The sequence below is a fragment of the Sciurus carolinensis genome, chromosome 12, assembly GCF_902686445.1.
Source record: "Sciurus carolinensis chromosome 12, mSciCar1.2, whole genome shotgun sequence".
Taxonomy (NCBI): domain Eukaryota; kingdom Metazoa; phylum Chordata; class Mammalia; order Rodentia; family Sciuridae; genus Sciurus; species Sciurus carolinensis.
In genome coordinates this window covers 7,589,732-7,612,395 of record NC_062224.1, presented here as the reverse complement: position 1 = coordinate 7,612,395, position 22,664 = coordinate 7,589,732, and the positions used below count along the sequence as shown (strand labels likewise).

The following is a 22,664-nucleotide window of genomic DNA, read 5'->3' as shown; positions in this document are numbered from 1 at the left end:
TCTTACTTTACTTGTCGGGAGAAGCTAGAGCACCCTTCTTGGAAAAACTGTTGTTCTTACATTTTATTAAATTCATTCCTGTGCTTGGAAAGCAGTGATCTGTTTTTAAGTCTGTTCTTATGGGGTGTGGTGGTGCACAGCTATGATCACAGCCTGTTGGGTAGCTGAGGCAAGAGGGATCACAAGTTCAAGGCCAGTGAGACCCTGTCTCAAAATAAAAATAAAAAGTGCTGGGGATGTGAATCAGCGCCTCTGAGGTTCAATCACCAGTTCTGGGGGAAAATGTCTATTTCCACACTCACAGGTCCTGGCCCTGAGCCCTTCAGCTCACGCCATCAAATTCATCCCTCCATCTCCAGATCAGCTCTGACACCAACACTTTAAGTGAACAAAAGCAGTCACAGGAATTGACAGATGGGGTAAAGAGTGGGACTGGCGGTTCAGAGAAGTTGGGAACCATGGTATGAAACACAGTCTAATACAGCACGTCACCTTGAGACTTCTCGCAGGCAGGGAGATGCCAATACCCGCTGTGGAGCTCAGAGCGGGCGTGTCATAGTGCACTCACGGATTCTGGAAATGATTTGGCACAAGAGCCCTCCGTATGGAGGGTCGAGTTTCCCTGCCCTTCACCGTCTCATCCACACATGTCTGATCACAAACACTCCTGTGTCAATTCCATGACTTCTGTCCCACGTCCCATCCCACTCATGGGTATCCAGTGAGAGGCATGTTCTCTGTTCAGATGTTTTAAATTTCCTTTTCTTTTTTAAAAATATTTGTTTAGATGTCGATAGTCCTTTATCATATTCATTTATTTATATGTGGTGCTGAGGATCGAACTCAGTGCCTCACACATGCTAGGCAAGTGCTCCGCCACTGAGCCACGACCCCAGCCCCTTAAATTTCCTTTTCTGTATAGAAAAGGAAACCCACACTCCATTTCCTAAGCCCCAATTGTTTTCTTTCCTAACCAGATAACCACTTGTCCTTTGGGCTGTAAGGAGGGGAAATCGGGCCTTAGTAGGGGTTCTGATTCTGTCTTTCTACAACTTCAGAACCTAATGGTGGGCCAGGATGGTTCACTGGGAACTCTGCGTTGATGCACAAGCATGTGTATGCAGAGTCTCCGCAGCCTGGAGGAAACCCGACCTGGGTGTCGGGTACATGACAGTCCAGCACGCCCAGAAAACAGCCTAGGGTGCTTGGGGGCAGGGCATGTTCAAGTTCTCCCGCCACCCAGACCAGCCCTCTGCATCAGCACCTGGACCCTCTTGTTCCAAAGCCTCAGGATGAACAGAGACAAAAAACTCGCCTGAAGTGAAGGCGCAGAAGAGTAGTCTGTTTTTTCCGCCCCCAAAATAATTCCTTATTCTAATGTAATCTCAATCAAAAATTTCAAGCTTTTTATAATAATACTTACAATTTATTTGAATTGCTTTTTTGTGTGTGTGATATAGGAATCGAACCCAGGGATGCTCTGCTACTGAGCTACACCCCCAGCCCTTTTTATTTTTTACTTTGAGACGGGGTCTCTCTAAGCTGCCCAGACTGGTCTGAATTTAACATCTTCCCGCCTCGGCCTCTTGGGAAATTGGGATTACACACATGTGCCACTGCGCCCTTCCTGAGGGGATTGTTCTGATATTTATTTGGGAAAATAGGTATAAAAGTGTCAGAGGCTGCGTATGAATGATGGGTTTGTTTGAGCCATCACAAGGCAGGGGGTTGCTTTTCTGGGAACTCTGAGTGAAATTCCACCCATGGAAACTGCTCAGGTTATGCCGACACCCTACCTTGGATCGGACAGCCCCAGGTTCAAATGCAGCGGTCAGGAGGTAGAGAGGAGGTGGGCGTAAACTGCCAAGCCCCAAACAACTTCTTTTTCCCATCATCATCCTGTTTTCCTCAAGAAGCCTGTCACACTGAAACCCTTTGATGTTCCTACCTATAGAAATAGAACGCAGGCTCTTGTTCTTGGTTAGACCTGGTCTCCTTCAGAGTTGGTCTCCCTGGGACCCTGCTTTTCACTACTTTCCATAGCTTGTCTTTATTTATTAAATTTCTCATACCTTTAACATTTCTAATCTGACACATGGCCCTAGCTCAGGGAAACTGCATAAATGTCAACATGGGTCGTGACATAGAAGTACAGTTAATGAATTTGAGTTGGGGGAATAAAAAGGACTTCTCTAGCCTGTTATTTATGTGTACTGTGAAGTTACAATAATCCAATTGGTGCAGTATTCATTTCAGGCTGGGTACTCAGATTAATAAAACAAAATGGGAAAATCCAATCAGACTGCTCAGGAGACTGAGGCATGCAAATTGCAAGTTCGAGGCCAGCCTGGGCAACTTAGCAATAAAAAAATTTAAAAAGGCTGGGGATGTAGCTTAGTAGTAGAACACCCCTGGGTTAAATCAACAGGACTGGGAAAAGAACAAGGGATCAAAAGGCGGGGAGGATTTTAAAAAAAGAAACCGAGGATCTGTGACATACACCACCACACTGCAATGGCCATGACCTTAGCTCCCCCACTTAGAGAGCCAGGGAATGATTATCTAAAGCCTGTGCAGCAGGGGGCCAGTGTGCACAGCACTCTAGGGTGTTTGTAAGGTAGTATCTTGCATGGCTATGAGAGGGTACAGGGGCTTGGTGGTTTGGGGTGATTAATTCTGTGCAGTGTTAACTGAAGGCCATTAGGGATTTTTAAGCTGGCTTTCTGTGGTTTGGGGTATTGATCTGCACAGGTTTGACTGGGGGTGATTAGGGTGGGTTGTTTGTTCTGAATGTGTCCTGTTGGGAGAGAGGGTAACATTAAGTTTGCAAGAAATGGATCACTGTGAATCTGGGTGGCCAGATTAGGATATGAGCTTCCAGGATTTGGTGAGGGTCAGACTAGATTGAAGGACAAAGGGTATGTCAAGACAAAATTATAAAAAGTTTAGTCTAAAGATCTTAATTGACTTTTATTCACAATTTGAGAATTGGGAAACAGATCTTCTTATAAAACAGAATATTCCAATGAGCTGAGATTTATAGAGACAAGGGCCAAGGAAAGCAGAAACAGAACAAAAGGCAGAGCAGTTATTTCAAAACCACTTTCCTTATGGGATTACCACAGAGGGGACTTTCTCAGCATGCAGGCTTAAATTTGTGCCATTTGGGGATTTGGTGATATCTTTCTTGTGATTTCTTGGAAAGTTAGATAAGCAATATAGTTTTAGCTTGGTTGCAGGTACTGGGGAGCTCTATCCAAACCAATGACCTCATACAGATTTTATTTAACAGATTCAACCAGCTTAGTAGTGCTCTTGTAGTTACATTTTTAAAAGATAAATACAGCAGGGTGTGGTGGAACATGCCTATAATCCCAGCCTTGGGAGGATGAGGCAGGATTGTAAATTCCAAGGTGGCCTTGGCAATTTAACTCTAACCCTAAGCCTAACCCTGCTTCAAATTTAAAAAAAATAAATAAATAAACTAATGACAAGGACTTGGGGTGTAGCTCAGGGGTAAAGTGCCCCTGGGTTCAATCCCCAGTACTGCAACAAACAAACAAACATACAAACAAAAACCAGATAAATATGACCCAAAGATCTTGAGACGGTAGCCTACAGTGGGGGACCCTAATCTGGCTTTCCTTTGCAGAGCTGCCTCCAACATCCCCTGCCATCCCTCCTCCTTTTCTCCTGAACACAGTGACTCCCGTCTGCTTGGGTCCTGCACAGCTCAGACCAGCCCAGACGTGCAAGTGGGCACCTAGCGCTGTGTTCCAGTGGTGCTGAGGATTCCCGTGCAGAACAGGAGAGCAGGCTTAAAGACAACACTGTGCCTTAGAATGGTTTTAGGGAGAGATTGGGACATGCCCTTATCCATCTTTGCTTTTCAGCTGGGATTAGAAAGAGGACTGGACAAAACCATAGGAAAGAGATGGACAGAGATGCAACAGGACTCTTCAAGAGGAAAGACTCAGTGAGCAGGGATGGTACTCATCCCTGGCAACATAAATAAATAGGATAAGTACGCTTTTGCCCCAGTGTGACCAAGTCCCTGAGACAATAGAGAGAACCCCTTCACTTTCCATAGCAAGAAGCAAGGCTACCTAGGTTTATAACATGGTGTCCAAATATTCGTTTGGCCATCTGCATATCCAGGTTGTTGGAGTAAATGCTAAATCTAGCAGCAGGAGGTAAGAGACCCGGTCCTTCTGGCAGTTGCCAGTGTGACTGTGAGGTGGGAGGGGTCCCCTTCACCTCAGGCGTAGCGGAGGGGGTTTGCGCCCTTCCTGGAGAATCTCGTGTCCACCGGAGCATAAGTCACATCATAATATCCCACAAACCCGTGTGGAGACGTGAAGTGGCCACACATGAGGGGGGCTGTCGTATACCAAGGACGGGGAAAGGGATATGGTGTGCAGGGCAGGGCGCCTCTTGTCAGGGAGGATGGACAAGTCCCGGGAGCCCTAAGAGGGTGAATCAAGCATCTGTACAGGCGGCAGGGAGGGTCAACTTCCCCACCTTCTCTGTTCCAGGTGCCACCCCAGCTTCTCTGTTCAGGCTTTGGGCTGGCCTCGCCCTCTGCTGAGGATCCGCCTGGCTGCCTCCTTCTTGGGCATCTCTCAGATCTGCTGTCACACACTCTACCTGTCCCTCCCAGTGTAGGGATGAAGGTTTCCAGCCCTCACCCGGCGCCGCCCACCTGTGCTCCAGGGGAGGAGGCCTCTCTGTTGGGATCACCAGCTCCTCCCTGACTGCATGGTCCTCGTTTCTTTGTGCCCCTAGCACAAGGACTCAATCTATGATAATATGCATTTTTTTCTATGATAATATACATATTTTTTCTCTTCATCATATAAAAACATACTCGGTCAAGCATATCGTTATTCAAATTCTCAGTAGTCTTATCCTTTATCTTCTTGATTTGCACATCTCTGAAAGGAAGAGTTAAGTCCCTTTACTATAATTATGGAATTAATTTATAAAATATCCTCATCTTGTTAACAATTCTCAGACACGTTCGGTTCCGTATCATTTTTCCACATCTGGGAGTAAATACACGTAGGTCCCACAGTTCTTTCATTACAGTTGAGCAGTACCCACAGTTTTTGCTATGTGATCTTCATTGTTCTTCCATTCCCAGTTTTCTGATCTGGAGATAATACTTTTCTATTTCTGATAGGATAGAATATGTCTCTTTCTTTGCCATTGACGTTCTAATGTTTTTGCATTGTGGTGGAGCATGTGACTGACCCATATAATAACTGTTTTTAGAACTTACTGAAAAGTTTTTTGTGCTCCAAGAGTTTTGTTATGACAGTAGTTAATTGTGCCTATTGTTTTTAGCTGCTACTTCTTCTTCTCCTTCTTCTTGGTACTGGAGATTGAAGCCAGGGACTCTCTACCACTGAGCCACATCCCCAGCCCCTTTTATTTTTCCATTTTGGGACAGAGTCTCATTAAGTTGCTTAGGGCCTCCCTAAGTTGCTGAGGTTGGCCTCCAACTTGCAATCCTTTTGCCTCAGCCTCCAAAGTTGCTCCCAAGATCACAGGTGTGTGCTTTTTCTATTTTATCTCATTATTTTATTTGAGATGTAAAGCATCACACTATCATTGTGGATTTCTCTAAATCTCCTTTGTAAATAAAGGTTTCAAATTGCTATCTCATCTATTTTTAAAATTTGCATCAAATTCTTATTTGATGGATTTCTTTCCTGTTTTGTTCTTTTACGTTCAATTTTTCTGTCATTTTAAAGTGCATCTCTTTTGAACAGTGTTTCATTGTCCTCTGGGTTTTAAATGTAGTCTGACTTTTCTCTGACAGTTCCGTGGTACTGCTGATAGGCCGGGAAGAGTGAATAAAAATCAACTTGACTGAGTATTAAACACACAGAACCCAGTACTGAGATTGCAAACCTGTCACTTTTATTCTTAATTTTATGCTGATGCCTGAAAAACCTGCAACCTTCAGACTGGTCTTTGGTGGGTAAGGGAAGGGCGTGTACTGCTTTTTCAACCTACCACATTTGGAAACACCTTCACGCAGAACAGAAAGACTTAGATTAGCCCACATGTGAAGCCATATATAAGGGACGAGCTGAGGCTGGGGTTGTACATCGCTGCTTCCAGTTTTCCAAGACCACGCCAGAGGAGGAGGTGAGAGCCTGTGTTTCTCTTTGCCCTGAACCCTCACTTCGTAGACAGCACTTCAGACCTTTTCAGTTGCTGCTGTGTTTCGCTCTCTCCAGCTCATGGCCTCTCACCTCCCAGTCTCCTTAAGACAAACACCTTCTAATTTGCAGTTAAGTTGCATTGGGAATTGTTGTTTTATTTCTCCAATTCCACATATTGCCTAAAATCCTTTTTGGAACAAGGCGAGCATAAAATGAAAGACAACAAACAAAAAGAAGACCCGGAGAGGGATAATGCGGGTTGAATCCACACAGGTGTGTTTTATCTTATCTTCATCTCAAAAGAGATTATTCCTACCAGACAAGGATTTCCAAAGCCCTGTGGGACAATAAAAATCAGAAATGTGAGCATGCTTTAAGTTTCCAGTATAGCTAAATGCCAAATCGTAGAACATTCCTCTCTACACACAATTGTGCTTCTGGTTTGTGTGACCGACATCATCGGTGGGAGGATCTAGCCGTAAGTTCTCTTTCCCTTTTCGTGTCCTGGGAAAGGTGTGAGAGCGCCCCTTCCTCAGCCAACCTGTGCTTGCAGGTATGTCCCAGGAAAGCATGACTCACCTTGATGAACTCCAGACCCAACGGCTGGAGGAGATGTGCATCGTCATTGACAAGCAGGATCGGGTCATCGGAGCCGAAACCAAGAGGAACTGCCACCTGAACGAGAGCATCGAGAAGGGTAAGCCGCAGGAGCGCAGACTGCGCCATGGGCCCCTCTCATCTGACAAGGCCCTGAAGGAGGTCTTCGAGGAGACCCTTGAGGACCAGCCGGTCTGCAGCGTGCTACAACTGCCTTTGCAATGCCGTGGAGAAGACTCGGGAAGCGGTAGTCACGTGCATGGGGGACACGCTCCAGAGCATAAGTCACTTTGCACCACTGGATTGTTCATCTGCCTGGGCAGAGGGGCAATAAGAGCAGCAGCAGGGTCAGCGCCTGGGGTTGAGGCTCGACTGCTAGGCTAAATCCTCCATCGGTGTTCCCGCCGCGTGAAGTGCTCACTTCTTTGCTGTCTAGTTTTCTTATTTACCAATGGAGGGAAATTACAGTCCCAACTCCCAAGAGTCGCTGAGGTGACAGAGGTACTGAGTAGCCAGGCGTCCAGCAGCAGGCATGGCATATTTGCCCCACACAGGCACCAGCTCTCGGTGCTGCCACTGCCTGAGCCGGGTGACAGGAAGAGAGGGCAGACCGTGCTGGATCTCGCTGGGTGTTAACTGGTGCACCCGTTGCAGGACTGATCCACCGAGGCTTCAGCGTGGTGCTCTTCAATACTGATGACCAGCTCTTGATCCAGCAGCGATCAGACGCCAAGTACACCTTTCCTGGTGAGCCGGCTCGGGTGAAGTCTCAGGGACACCGATTTCTGGCTTGTGCTTTGGGGAACACATGAGGGTTGGTTAATTAGCAAACCCATCAAAGCTCTTTTGACTGAACAGTCCCACTCCAAATGAAAATGGAAGGACATTAAATTGCCATCATTTAATAACTGAAATTGTGTCAGGGAATTGGGGAGGCCCATCTCTCTTAGAAATGCAATGAAGTTGGGGCAATGAAAAGACTTCCTATTTCTAAAAATTTGAGAGCTTAATGTGAATGATGTTGGACCAAGTCTTTGACCTGGGAAGATGAACTGATGCTGAGGTGGTAAGTCAGAATTAAATCTACTTTATCCTCTAAACAATGGTTAGGAAGGAAATTACCTCAGTTAGCAAAAAGGAAACTCCCAATAATGCGGGTGCTTTGTGCTTTTTTCCAGGGCATTTTTCCGACTCCTGTTCTAGTCACCCGTTGTACAGCCCTGCAGAACTGGAGGAAAAGGACGCCTTGGGAGTGAGGAGGGCTGCCCTGAGACGCCTGCAGGCTGAGCTGGGAATTCCCCCGGAGCAGGTACCAGGGACCCCCAGAAAGAGATACAGGGGGACCCGAGGAGCTTTTGGAGGTGTTCCTGAATCTGTCATCCACGTCTAGCTACCCCATGCCGAGGACGTCACTCTTTCATTCATCCAAATGCTGTTCCTTGGGAAGTGGCCGCTGAACTTACAGGGCACATACTTACCATAGTAAACAGTTTCTGCAGGTCAGCAGCAGTTGTGGCTCAGGACAGTCTGTGAAACAAGTCACTATACTAGAGAGCAAGAGTTTCTTTTATCATTGTTCTGAAAAGAAATTGATTGATAAAACAAACATGTACACAATCCATAAAACTTTGCTTAGTCTTCTCATTTTCTTGTTCATGTGATTTTCACTGTATGCAGAAGGAAGGAAGGGCAGGAGGGAGGAAGTAGGGAGGGAGTGAGGGAGGAGAAAGGAAGGATGCTCCTTGGCCGGGAATTGCACCCTCTTCCTTATGACCTACCCACCACTTAAAGTTGACAGTCTGTGACACTCAGTGGGTGCAGTGTACACATTTTCTGAATGACAAAAAGAATGCACTGTGTTTATCTAAAATCTTCTTTTCTCTATTACTGACTTAACACTGGATCAACTTTGATACAGATTTCTATAAAGGATATAATTTTTATGGTACGGATTTACCACAAGTGTCAATCGGATGCTCTCTGGGGAGACCATGAAGTTGGCTACCTTCTATTGGTGAGGAAGAACCTCACAGTGAACCCAGATCCCAGGGAAGTCAAAGACTACCGCTACGTGAGCCGGGAGGAGCTGGCGGAGCTGCTGGACAGGGCGGCCAGAGGGCAGGAGAAGGTCACCCCATGGTTGAGGAACAACGCAGAGGACTTCCTGTTCAAGTGGTGGGCTCATTTGTCTGATGTCTCTGCATTCGTGGAAGCTGACAAAATATATGGACAGTGAAGAGATGTTCAACGCAGCGGGTCATCCCAACCCCATGGTTAAAATAGCATATATGCAGACAAGGGTGAGGTTACAGAAACCAAGTGGTGAAAACCTTTATTGCTTCCACTAGGTTGAGATTTGACTGCTCAGTTTTACCCAATTGCTCCTTTATGTTCGTCCATCTTTTGTAGTTTTTCAATTACAAAATGTCTTTTTTCTGCTAATGCTTTCCCCTGGTGGCTACACTCTCCCTTGTCAGATCCTGTCCATTCCAGGTGTGCACGTACCTGCTCCCCAGGTTGACTTCTCTGCAGTGCTTTGATTTGTACTTGCACAATTTCCCCATTTATGGACATATATCCTGCATGATGGTAACATATATGAAAAATAAATGCACTTGGTTAGTTTTAATAGGGTTTATAAATTCAATAAAAACCACTTGCTGTTTGATGAGTTAAACAACATAATTACACTTGCTTCCTGTTTTTTCCCATTAGCCAGTACTGACCTACAACACAAAACATGGACCTGTTTTCATACAAAATTGCTTAATTTCCTTCAAGATAAAGACAGGAACCTTTCACTAAAATGTTATTATGCTTACATTTATTAAAATATTTATTGTTGCTGGGCATAGTGGCATACACCTGCAATCCCAGCTTCTCAGGAGGTTGAGGCTGGAGGATTGTAAATTCAAGGTCAACCTGGGCAACTCTGTGAGACCCTGTCTCAAAAAAAAGAAAAAAAAAAGGGAGTTGGGGAATACAGTTCAGGGGCAGAGTGCTTGCCTAGCATGTGTGAGACCCTGGGTTCAATACCACTAGTGAAAAAACAAAATGTTCATTGTCCATTTCACACTACTACAGCTCACAGGAAATATGTTAAAAATGCAAAACTTTAGATCATCAGAAAATTTGAAAAAGTTCTATTTTAATTCATTGATTTCTTTAAATTATTTTGACTGAGAGAACAATTTTATTTCAAATGCTTGTTAAAACTTTTGCTATTTGTGGACTGGGGCGATAGCTCTGGGTTCAATCCCCAGCACCGCAAAAAAAAAAAAAAAAAAAAAACAACTTTTGCTATTTGTATTAGATCATTCTCTCGGAAATTAATAAAAATCAAGTGGAAGTTGCCTGATCCTTCTCTGAGAATTTCAAGGCCTACATTCTTGGGGTCATTATTCCAATAATGAATTTACAAAATTGAGTTTCAAGATGGAATTACAACAAATGAATTCTGTCATTAGAATTCCAGGACCTTTTCTCTGTTCTTTTTCCTGTTCTGTTGCAATGTTTACACACAAAATATTTATCCTGCTGGACTTTCACTGGAAGAATCTGGGAGTGCACCACAGGAGCATCTCTGTTCTTTCTAGACTCTGATGTTCCTACCAAAACCTCCCTGCACACTGTTGAGAAGATTTAATACATACATTTCACCCTTGTGAAGGAAGCACTCTTTCTCAGGACGTTAATATCTTCAGCTTCAAGGACCACCTTTAATTTATTTTACTTTCTCTACTGTTGAGAGCACTACCTTAGCCATGTGACCGACCGACAGGGACAAATCAACTCTTGCGGCTCTGATATCGCACACTGAGAAGACACAATGCTTCTGTGGTCTTTCTTTAAAAATGGAAGCAGCAGGGGCTGGGGAGATAGCTCAGTCGGTAGAGTGCTTGCCTTGTAAGCACAAGGTCCTGGGTTCAATCCCCAGCACCCAAAAAAAGGGGGGAAAAAAAAAAGGAAGTGGCAGCATAACTTGCATCTAATAATGAGGGGGGAAAGCAGGCAATTTCAAACTGAGCATTTACAAAGTAACTGCTAATTTTTTCAAAAACATTAATGTCATAAGATGAAAGGCAAATAAAATCTGAGCAGTGTGACAGACTAGATGAGACCAGGTGACCGCTGATTGTAATGAATGCTCTAGTTTGCTCTAAAACACGTTTTGGGAAGGATGTGTGAAAGTTGCAGAATGTCTATAGAGTAGACAATAGTACAGTATCAGTGTTGATTTCCTGGTTTGAATAGCTGTAGATTCATTATGTAAGTCAATGCATGTGGTTTTAAGAACATGCATACCGAAGTATTTAAGGTCAAAGGCGCCATCCAAGAGTGAGAATATGTTTATCATGGTGGCAAATTTTTAGACTTCCTCTAACTGACGGAACCAGCAATTGGGCACTGCAGCCTGCAAAGAAGTGTGCCTGGGGCCCGAGCCTCCCGTCAACTCTGCAGAAACCCGAGCACTGGACAGGGTCAGCTGCCTTAGCCAACAGCTTGGGTCCAGCCCCACTGGGTCTGGCTCTGTCCTCTAAGAACATGCATTTGGGTAACACCCCTAACATGTCAATTTTCTGCATTAGCTTTCTGTCACTATTACAAATACCTGAGAAAATCAACTTAAAAGAGGAAGGATTTATTCTGGCTCACGTTTCAGAAGTGCCAGCCCATGGTCACTGCGCTCTGTAGCTACTGGGCCCGAGGCGAGGCAGAACATCTCGGTAGGGAGTGTGTGGTAGAGCAGAACTGCTCACCTCTTGGAAGCTGAGAGAAAGGAGGGGAGGAAGGGCCCAGGTACAAAACAGCCCTCAGTGACCCTCCCATCCGCTCCACATCCTGAAGTTCCCACCACCCCCTGAGAGCCCATTAAGCTATGAATCCATCAGCAGATTAAGTCATTGATGAGGTCAGAGCCCTCAGGATCCCATCACCTCCCAAGGCCCCACCTCTGAATGCTCTGGGGACCAAGCCTTCAACACACGAACTTTGGGTGACATTAAGATTTAAATCCTAATGAGACCCTACAAATGTGCACTGTGACTGTCTGCATGCTGAGAAGGTACAAAGCACTCAATCCTCCTTTGAAAGGGCAGCTTGAAACACCCCGGCACCCCTTGCTGATGGTGCCTTTCAACAGTTAATTTTCTTTATCGTCTCCTGCAGATCTGAAATTACCTCTATTTTTGCTTTTCTTCTCTCCCTCATTCCTAGCTCTCACTTGGAGCATTCCCAAGGTATCAAACAAAACAAAAACCATGAAAGAATCTTATCAATTCAGGCAACAACTGAAAACAGTGCTATGGTTTGGATATGAGGTATCCCCCCAAAAAACTCCTATATTAATGCAGGAATATTCAGAGGTGAAATGATTGGATTATGAGAGATGTAACCTAATCAGTTCATCCTAGTTTGAATGAACTAACGGGTAGTACCTGTAGGCAGGTAGGGCTTGGGTAGCTTTCTTCTGCCACACCCTTCCCCCATGATACGCCTGACCCTGGACCTACAGCAATGGAGTCAGGTGAGCATGGACTGAGATCTCTGATACTGTGAGCTAAAATAATTTTTTTCTCCTCTAAGCTGTTCTTGTCAGGTGTTTTGGTCACAAGGACTAAAACGCTTACCCTTAGGACAATCTCTCTGGTTAATATTCACCCAGTAGATCATCTCTCTCAGAGTGTGAGAGTCTCTTCTTTTTCCTTTTGCTTATACTTAGCATAATATCTTCCAGGTTCAGTCATGTTTTAGCAGGTGTCCAAGTGACATTCTTTTCAAGGCTGAATACTATTTCAATGCCGTGTATATCATATTTTTGTTTAGCAATTCATCTGTTGATGGACATTTGATTCTTTCCACCTTTTGGCTATTGCAAATGACACTGCCATGAATATGAAGATACAATATCTGTTTGCATCCTGCTTTTGATTCTTTGGGGTATTTATGTGGAAATGGAAATGTTGGATCATTATCATTCTGGTTAACTTTCTGGGAAACCATCATCCTGACTTCTACAACATTTGCATTAGTTCGAATTCACATCAGCAATGAACAAGGATTTCAACTTCACAACATCTTCAACACTTTTTAAATTTTTGTTGTTTTTTCTTTTTTCGATTTAGCCATCCTAATGGCTAGAAAGCAGTAGTATCTCACCACTGTGGTCTTCTTATTTGCATTTCCCTAATGACTAGGTGATGCTGAACATCTTTTCATGTACTTATTTGACCATTTGTGGATCCTCTTTGGAGAAATGTCTAAAGTCCTTTGCCTATACTTGAATTGATTTGTTGTTGTTGTTGAATTTTACTTATTTATTATGGATGTGAATCCCTTATCATACATGGATTTTGCAAATATTTTCTCCCATTCTGTATGGTGTCTTTTCACTCTGTTTGCAGTGTCCTTTGATGCAAAAAATTTATATATTAATATAGTTCTATTTGTCTAATTTTGCTTTAGTTGCCTGTTGCTTTTGGTGTTTTCAAGAAACCATTGCCAAATCCAATGTAATAGGTCTTTAACTCTTTTAGAGTGGGTTTTTCTTCTTCCTCCTCCTCCTTCTCTTCTTCCTTCTTCTTTTTTTTTTTTTTTTTTTTTTTTGTTTTTTTGTTTTGTTTTGTTTTATTTTTTAACCCTGGGCCTCCACCACTGAGCTGTGTATCCAGACCTTTTATTTTTATTTTGAAACAAGTTCTCCCTATGTTCCTTAGGTTGTTCTCAAACTTCCCATCCTCCAGCTCAGCCTCCTGAGTAGCTGTCATTATAGGCATGTATCACTTTGCCCAACTGCTTTTTATATCTCCTTGAGATAAGATCTCACTCAATTGCCCAAGTTGGCCTTGGGTTGTGATCCTCCTGCCTTAGTCTCCTGAACAGATGGGATTACAGGCACACACCACCACACCCAGCTTCAGTTGTATTTTTGTATTGTCATATGAGGAAGAGTCGTTCTGCTTGTACATATGGTTTTCCCAAAATTGTGTTGGAGAGACTCTCCATCTCCTGTTTAGTTTAGTCTTGGTCTCCTTATCGAGGTCATTTGACTGTGTGTGGAAGGTTTTATTTTGGGGTTCTATCTGTTCCATTGGTCTACACATCTGCCTTTAGGACACTACCACAATGTCTTTATTACTATTGCTTTTGTAGTATTTTTAAAAATAAGAACATGAGTTCCCCAACATTTTTCTTCTGTTTCAAGATTGTTTTGGCTATTGGGGGTTCCATAAGATTTCATATTAATTTCAGGATTTTTTTCATATTTGTGTAAAAAAAGAAATAAAAATCTCATGAGATTTTAATAGAGATTGCACTGAATCTGTAGATCTCTTCAAGTTTATGGACTTCCCATCTGGGAACATTTGATGGCTTCCTTCTCCCTGCCTCCCTTGCCTCCTTCTGGGTTTTTGAATTTCCTTTGATTTATTTTTATTGTATTTTGTAGTTTTCAGTCTTTTTCCTTCTTGGTTAAGTTTATTCCTAAGTATTCATTCATTTTGATGCTAATGTAAATAGGATTGTTTTCTTAATTTGCTTTTTGAATTGGTCATTGCTGGTGTATAATAGAGCTGAATTTCTCATGTGGAGTTTGTATCCTACAACTTCGCAGAAATCATGTTTTCTATCTCTCTGTCTCTGTAATCTTTAGGATCTGTAAAAAGAGATTTTATGTCATTCTTACCACTTCTGATCTGTTTTTCTTTATCTTATCTAATTGCTCTGGTTACATCTCCAGTAGTATATTAAACCAGACAGGGAGGAGTGGGCTTTTTTGCCTTTCTACTGATCTTAAATGTAAAATATTCCATCTTTCACCATTACAATGTTAGCTGAGGATTTCACCATATCTGACCTTTATTAGGTTGAGGTAGTTCCCCAGTCTTTAAAATGTTGAGAGGTTTTTGATTACCGATTAAATTTCCTTGTTAATTATAGGTTTATTCAAATTTACTATTTCCTGATGATTGTCTTCAGTTTTTTTGTTTGTTTGTTTTGTTTTTTGTTTTTTGTTTTTGCAGTGCCGGGAATTGAACCCAGGGCCCTGGGCTTGCAAGACAAGCACTCTACCGACTGAGCTATCACCCCAGCCCATTTTGCATTTCTAAGAATTTTTCCATTTCATGTGTTACCCAACTTGTTGGATACACTTGTTCATAGTATTCCTTTATACTCCTTTTTATTTCTATAGAATCAGAAGTGATGTTCCCATCTTCACTTGATTTTAATTATCTATCTTTTTTCTCAGTCTAGCTAGATGTACTTTTTACTAATCTTTTCAAAGAACCAACTCTGGTTTCATTCATTTTACTGAGGTCAATCCAGGGCTTTGTAAATACTAGGTAAGCACTCTACCACTGAGTTTCATCCCCAGTCCTTATTATTTTTTCTTTTGCATTAGCTCATTTTATTTATAAATAATATTAGTATTCATTTTGACACAGACAAGAACAAAATGTAATTTGCTCCTCTTCAGTCCCTAGTACTTCTCCTTTCCCTTCTTCCTCCCTCCCCCTGTTCCCTTCCCTTTCCTCTAATCATCTTTTTTTTTAAATTAGTGTATTATGAATAATGTAAAGGTGAAATTCACTGTGATACATTCTTAATTTGAGGCAGGGTGTCACCAAGTTGCCCAGTCTGGCCTTGAAATTGATCCTCTTGCTTCAGCCTCCCAAGTAACTGTGGTTACAGGCATGTACCACTACTCTGGCTCTATTTCTTTACTTCTAGTATCTTTGGGTTTAATTTGTTCTTTATCTGTTCAAGTTGTAAAGCAAGTTCTTGATCTGGTCTTTTTTTGAATAAAAGCATTTCCTGCTATAAATTTTCCACCAAGCACTTCTGTTTTAACTCAGGTCACCATTTAAAAAAAAAAAAAAAAAAAAAAAAGGCACATTGGGTTGTTTGTAAACAACAGAAATTTTTTCAGAATTCCGGAGACTAGGAAGTCAGGAACACTTCATGGTCACTTCTTGGTCACTTCTTGTTGAAGCTTTTCCTGTTGGCTTTTAGATGACCACTTTCTTACCTTCTTGATGTGAGCCTAACTGACCTTTTGTTTATGCACACATTCAGAGTTCTCTGGTGACTCTATGGGGACATTTATCACTTCATTTAACCTTAAGTACCACCTATCTGTAACTCTCTCTAACTACTCATATTGGAGGTCAGGACTTCAATGGGAAGGGCATGTTACAGTTCATAACAACTTCTTTAATAAGTTTTGACGCATTTTGTTTCCATTTGGCTCAAAATATTTTCTAAATGCCCTTATGATTTCTTTTTTTTTTAACCCTGCTGGTTGTTCAATAGTATGTTAATTTCCACACACTGTTGAATTTTCCACAATTCCTTCTGTTACTAACATTTCACCTCATACTGTTGTGGGTGAAGATACTTTGCTTGTCTACCTTTTAAAGTCTACTGAGATTTATTTGTGGCCTAACATATGGTCTATCCTGGAGAATGTCCCATTTGCATTTGTGAAGAATGTGTATTTGTTGTTGGGTACAATGTTATATATATATATATATATATATATATATATATATATATATATATATATTTGATCTAGTTGGCTTACTGTACTGTCAACTCCTCCATTACCCAACTTCTGTCTACTTCCTATCCATAATTAAAAGCAGTGTATTAAAGTTTCCAAATGTTACTAGAGACCTATTCCTTTAATTTTCAATTTTTGCTTCACATATTCTTGTTTTACTTATTTTTAGTTGTACTATGGATTGGACCCCAGGGGTGCTCTACCACTGAGCTATAGTCCCAGTCCTTTTCATTTTTTCTTGAGACAGGCCTCACTAATTTGTTGAGGCTGTCCTTGAACTTGCAATCCTCCCATCTCAGCCTTCTGAGGGGCTGGGATTACAGGAGTGTACTATACACCTGGCATGCTTCATTAAAGGTCTGTTATTAGGTAGACAAATATTTATAATTATTATTGAGACTTTTATTAATACACATTCATCATTCTCTTAAAACTACTTTAATATAGTCTAATAGTCACGTTTGTACTCTTTTCATCACTATTTGCATGAGATGTTTTCCACCCTTTCAGTTTCAACTATTTCATCTCTGAATCTCAAGTCCTTGTAGACAGGTTCTAGTTGAATCATGTTTGTATATTTAAAAAAAATTCATTGTGCCCATCTGTTTTCTGATTGGAGAGGTTAATCCATTTAGAGTTACAGTAATTATTGATAAGGAAGGGCTTTTGTCACCAAGTATTGTCGGGGTTGCGTATGGACCCCTGGCCCTAGGTGGAGCCTGGCCAAGATGGCGCCTGGCAAGCTGCCAGTGCAGTTGAAAAACTGCTATTCTGCACGTATACAACTAACTTCACCTTGAGGAAGTCTCAGTAATTGGTCAAGGCCTCTGCATGATTCTTGCGTGATTCTTAGGTGCTTCAAGTTATACCCATATACGTCTATCTTTTCCCCACATATCATGAATATTCTAATTAGTTGATATAACCTATATAAGTGACAATAACTTCCCAAAAAGAAGAAGAAATAAAAAGAAGAATCAGCTGTTAATAAGGAAGTTTGCCACCCATCACGTCTCCGGGTCGTTCTTGCTGGCGGGAGCGACAAGTGGTGCTGAACCCCGGGAATCTTACGTGCCGCGGAGAGGTGAGTGAGGTGAGCAACGGATCGGTGAAAGTGTGCACCCAGATCTGTCAGTGGACAGGGAGGTTTCCTAGAGACGATAATATTGTGATTGTGATAAAGTTCCTAGGAACGAGAGGTGAAAGTTTCCTCAAAAAATGGGGAACGAGGTTGCTAGATATAGAATGGAAGGTCCCTTGAAAGAAATTCTTAAAGCTAACGGCACTCCCTTAAAGACAAACTGCTTGGGCATTTTTAAAGCAGGTAGAGGAGATTTCACCTTGGTTTCTGGAAGAAGGATTGTTAACTATCCCACAGTGGGAACACCCGGGGGAAGATTTAAAGCGCTGTCCGGTAACGCTCCCAGGGACGTTAGCAGTTTGGTCATTAGTCAGAACTTGTTTGCGTTCCCCTCGGGAGGCTTTACAAAAGGCAGTTGCGCAGGGAGAGGAAGTGTTAGAAAAGGTAAAAGAAGAGTCACAAAAGGGCTCTGTTAGCGCTCAGTCAGATTCTGATGAGAGCGAAGAGGGACTCTCAGAGATGGAGTTAAATAAAATTAGTAAAGAAACAAAGTGTTCTCAAGCTGGTTCAATTAGTTAACAGGCATTAAGGGAATTGGAGGGCATAGGGCAGCAGCTAGAAGACAAAAAAAAGGCGTTACAAAAAAAAAAAAAGAGTTACTCAAAAGAGTTGAGCTTACAAAAATATGCAGTGGCGCAGTGAAAAAAAAAAAAAAAAAAAAAAAAAAGGGAGAAAGTACAAATAAAACCACAAACAGAGCACAAAGAGAAAAATCAGTTTAGGGGAGGGTCCCCCTAGGCAGAGAGCTCAGCAGCTCCATTCCTTAAAAGTAGTAAAAAATAATGTTTTCTGATTTTCTGCATTCAAACCTAACCTGATTTCTCAACCAGGCAAAAAAGGGGTTAAAAAGTCCTGGGTGATCCTCCCTCCCCCTGCCACATTGGAATGTAACTACAGCGTCTCAAGGAGAAAAGGGGGGTAACCTAAAGATAAGAAGAAAAGAAGAAAAAAAAAAAGTGTCCGTTTTAACACCTGGGCCGCTACAAAAAACTAACTTATTCTTCAGGATTCTTGTTTTGTTTTTTCTTTAATGCTGTATTTTTGAGCTCATAATTTTGATCCTACATACCTAGGTTAATGATTTTATTTTTGATCAGTTCTATTTTTTATTCAACTGAAGTTTTTAAACAGCTGTTTCATTGCAATGAACATTTACCTATAAAGTTACAAGGCCTTTAATTTTGTGTTATGTTTTTATGTTGTGCTGTCTAATGTCATGTTTTGTCAAAACTGAGCGCTCTAAAAATTAAAATTTAAAAATGGATCCAAATACTTTTATTCACATGATTTAAAAAGGTTCAATTTAAATTGGGTAAACTAATAAAAGTAAAATATTTTTAAAAAATAACTTGCAAGTTTCCAGGTGGTCAAACTAATAAAATGTTAATGTTAAACAATGTCTAATATCAATTGCTTCTAGGACTTTTCTTCAGCAGGAAAGAGGCAACGGATCCTGTTCAGGACACTTGTCTGATATCTTGGTTTTTATAAAATAAATAAATTGGAGTTAACATGTATGGGATTACTCAAATGTGTTTGTAGAGACGTCTGGTTAATTTACAAAGTTGAAATGCTAATTGTTAAATAACATCAAGTACTTTTAACTCCTCAAATTCCATGGGGTATCATACTTAAACATTATTGGTGTTTTCATAGGTTGGTAAATAAAAGGGTTTAAACTTGCTTTGTGCCATCACTAAACTAAAAACAAGGTTACTAAAAGTTATGTCCTAACAAGTGGAATTCTATATATAAAGGGTCCCAAAAGTTTCAACTGTGTTTCAATTAAGGGTACTATAAACAACAAAATATTTAATCTTATTAAAATAGGGTGATTTATCTAAATTCAGAAATTTCATAAGAGTTGTTTCAAAATGTGAACAAAAAGGTGTCAACAGATAAAAAAAAAAATAATAAATAAATAAATAAAAGGTTCTGGGTATAGAAATATATTTAGTAAAAGGTAAAAGGAAATGTTTCTGGATAAGAAAGTCTGTGTGTAACAAAGGACAAGTTTCAACAAATCTGTGTGTAACTAAGTTGGTTGTATGTATGTAAAACAGCTAAAGCTATTTAAGGTTTTTCCTAAGGTGAAACACTAATGTTCTGATATAAGCCAAAGTTTAATCTATATGGTAAAATGACATGGTAAAATAACAAAGTTTTCTTAAAAACACCAATTCATTCTTAACTTTGTGTCTCTTAAGTTTTATTCTTTAAAACAATTGTCTTAAAAATAGGGGTTTATACAATTATGGTTAAACAACTGTTAAAGATTGTACTACATTATAAAGTCTAAATTTTTCTTTAAAAACTAAAATTGGTAAGAACCAATTCCTCACTAAAATTAAAATAACTCTAACCACAGATGTACCTTATAACCCACAAAAACAAAGTATTGTCGAACATACACATCTCACCCTCAAAAATACTCTTTATAAACAAAAAGGGGGAATAGAGGAGACCTTCAGGTCCCCTAAAGATAAACTTTCTCTTTGTCTCTTTGTTTGGGGTTTTTTAACTCTGGGTAATAAGGGTAACTCAGTGCTTTACTGGAGCTGTGGCTCAGTTTGTGTGTTTCCACGGAATAAACTAACTTACTACCTCTTTTTAGTCTCTTAGGAGGAACAGTTCAACTATGTAACAAAACAACTGCTTCTCTCAATTGTACTTCAGATTTGTGCTATCTCTCAATGTTAAAATGCTTCTAGGTTCCTGCTGGCAGACTTAATGTGTGTTCCTACCTTCTTGCCTATGCCAGTTTCTGTTACAGATGATGAATTGCCAGTATTGCTTTCCAGGAACAAGAGAGACTTTGGAATCACCGCAGCAGTCATTACCGCTATAGTTGCATCAGCGGCAGCTGCCACTGCAGCAGCTGTAGCCTTAACTACGTCTGTACAATCTGCAGCCACAATCAATAAGGTGGTTCAACAGACTGCTACTGCCTTATCTACTCAGCAGACAGTGGATCAACACTTAAAAGCAGGGATTCTTTTAGTGAACCAGCGAGTGGACTTACTTCAAGAACAAATGGACATTTTACAGGAACTGTTAAACGTGGGATGTATTTATCATCTGGCGGGACTGTGCGTTACACCTGTAGCTTATCATAACTTCAGCTATGCAGCAGATTTGTCTAGAATCTTGTCTGTTCAGCTACGTACCAACTGGTCTTATGAATTTGATAATCTTACTGCTATTCTTAGATCTCAAATTGTTAGCCTTAATGCTACTAGAGTTGATGTAGCTCCAATGTCTGAAGTGTTAAATTGGTTATCCTCCTCTTTCAGTTTTATTAAGCAGTGGGCTGGTATGGGAGCATTATGCATGCTTATGATCATTGCTGTTATCTTCCTCTCATGCACTATCATGCGTGTGCGTCAGAGTCAAGCGAGAGATCGTATCATCTTCCATCAGGCCATGGCTGCCCTAGAGGCCGGCAGCTCCCCACAAGTGTGGCTCGCGAGGCTGGACCATTGACCAGACGGGTAAGGTAGTAGGTAACTCCGTACCGACCTAAGACAGGAGCTGTAGCATGCTCTACAGTTATCCGATGATGGGTAAGGACGGTAGTTGACCACTCCGCCTAAGACAGGCTTGGTCCCGAGCTTTTCTTTTAAAAGAAAAAAGGGGGAACTGTCGGGGTTGCATACGGACCCCTGGCCCTAGGTGGAGCCTGGCCAAGATGGCGCCTGGCAAGCTGCCAGTGCAGTTGAAAAACTGCTATTCTGCACGTATACAACTAACTTCACCTTGAGGAAGTCTCAGTAATTGGTCAAGGCCTCTGCATGATTCTTGCGTGATTCTTAGGTGCTTCAAGTTATACCCATATACGTCTATCTTTTCCCCACATATCGTGAATATTCTAATTAGTTGATATAACCTATATAAGTGACAATAACTTCCCAGAAAGGGAAGAAATAAAAAGAAGAATCAGCTGTTAATAGGGAAGTTTGCCACCCATCACGTCTCCGGGTCGTTCTTGCTGGCGGGAGCGACAAAGTATTTGTTTTCAAAGTTCTACATTGGGTATTTTTATGTCCCTCAATTCTTGCATTACTGTCTTTTGTGTTTAATTGATTTCTTTTGCCTATATTCTAACAGCTATTTTCTTTGTGGTTACCATGAAATTCTATTCAACACCCTAAAATTACAGCACTGGTTTGAATTTATATCGCTTACTTCCAAAAGTATACAAAACCCTTCTTTCTATACAGTTGCATTCACACATCCTTGCAGTTACTGATCACAAATTACATCTTTATAGATCTTGTTACCCACAGACTGAACAACTTGATTTCTAAAAGTTTCCAGAAAATTTAAAGTAGCTACAAACCAAATTTACAACACTCTCTTTTATAACTTTTCATTTGTCTTTCTTGTTCAGTCTGTTCATTTCCAACTAAATGACTCACCTTAGTATTGCTTGCAGACTAGGTGTACTGGTAACACTACCACTAAGCCAGGCCCTCAGCCCTTTGTATTTTTTGACAGGGTCTCGCCACGTTGCCCAGGCTGGCCCTGAACTTGTGATCCTCCTGCCTGTCTCTGAATAGCTATGCCACTGCTCCCAACTCTCCTTTATTTTGGAAGGGCAGTTTTTGCCAGATATAGAATTCTCAGTTGACTATTCAGTATTCTTGCATATGTCAACCTGCTACCTTATGGGCTCTGAGATCACTTTTTCTATCTTTGTTTTTGCAGTGCTGTTTTTAAACTCAGGGCCTCACACTCACACATGCTAGCAATTTCTCTACCACGGAGCTACATTCCCAGTCCTGGTTTCCAAGATTTCTGTTACAAAATCTAGTAATATCTATGATCCTATATATTTGATGAGTCACTTGTCTCTTGCTGCCTTCTTCATCTTCAGATGTTTTGATTGTGATTCTTGGTGTGGGTCTCTGGTTTTTCATGAATTTTCATATCTTACATCAAATTTGGGGAATCATCACTCGTTATTTCTTCCCATCTCTTTTGAATTTTGAAAATGTCACAATGCACATGTTGGTCTGTTTCATCTGATGATACACAGATCCATTAAGTTCTGCTCATTTTTTTCTTTCTATATCTCAGACAGAAAATTTGTGCATAGACAATTGATTTCAATTTTCTGTGCACAAGCTCACCAATTCATTCTTATTCCTGCTTATATCTGCTTTTAAGTATTTCCAGTGAATTTGTTATT

At 41.2% G+C, this 22,664-nt stretch overlaps 1 protein-coding gene across 1 annotated transcript; it reads left to right on the top strand.

The window, feature by feature from the left end:
* The first annotated feature begins 6,728 nt into the window (after window positions 1-6,728).
* LOC124961950 (isopentenyl-diphosphate delta-isomerase 2-like) lies at window positions 6,729-9,006 on the top strand. Its single transcript, XM_047521001.1, has 4 exons — window positions 6,729-6,870; window positions 7,425-7,517; window positions 7,949-8,079; window positions 8,689-9,006. Exons 1-4 carry the CDS (start codon window positions 6,729-6,731, stop codon window positions 9,004-9,006), a joined length of 684 nt encoding a protein of 227 aa, XP_047376957.1.
* The last annotated feature ends 13,658 nt before the right edge of the window (window positions 9,007-22,664 follow it).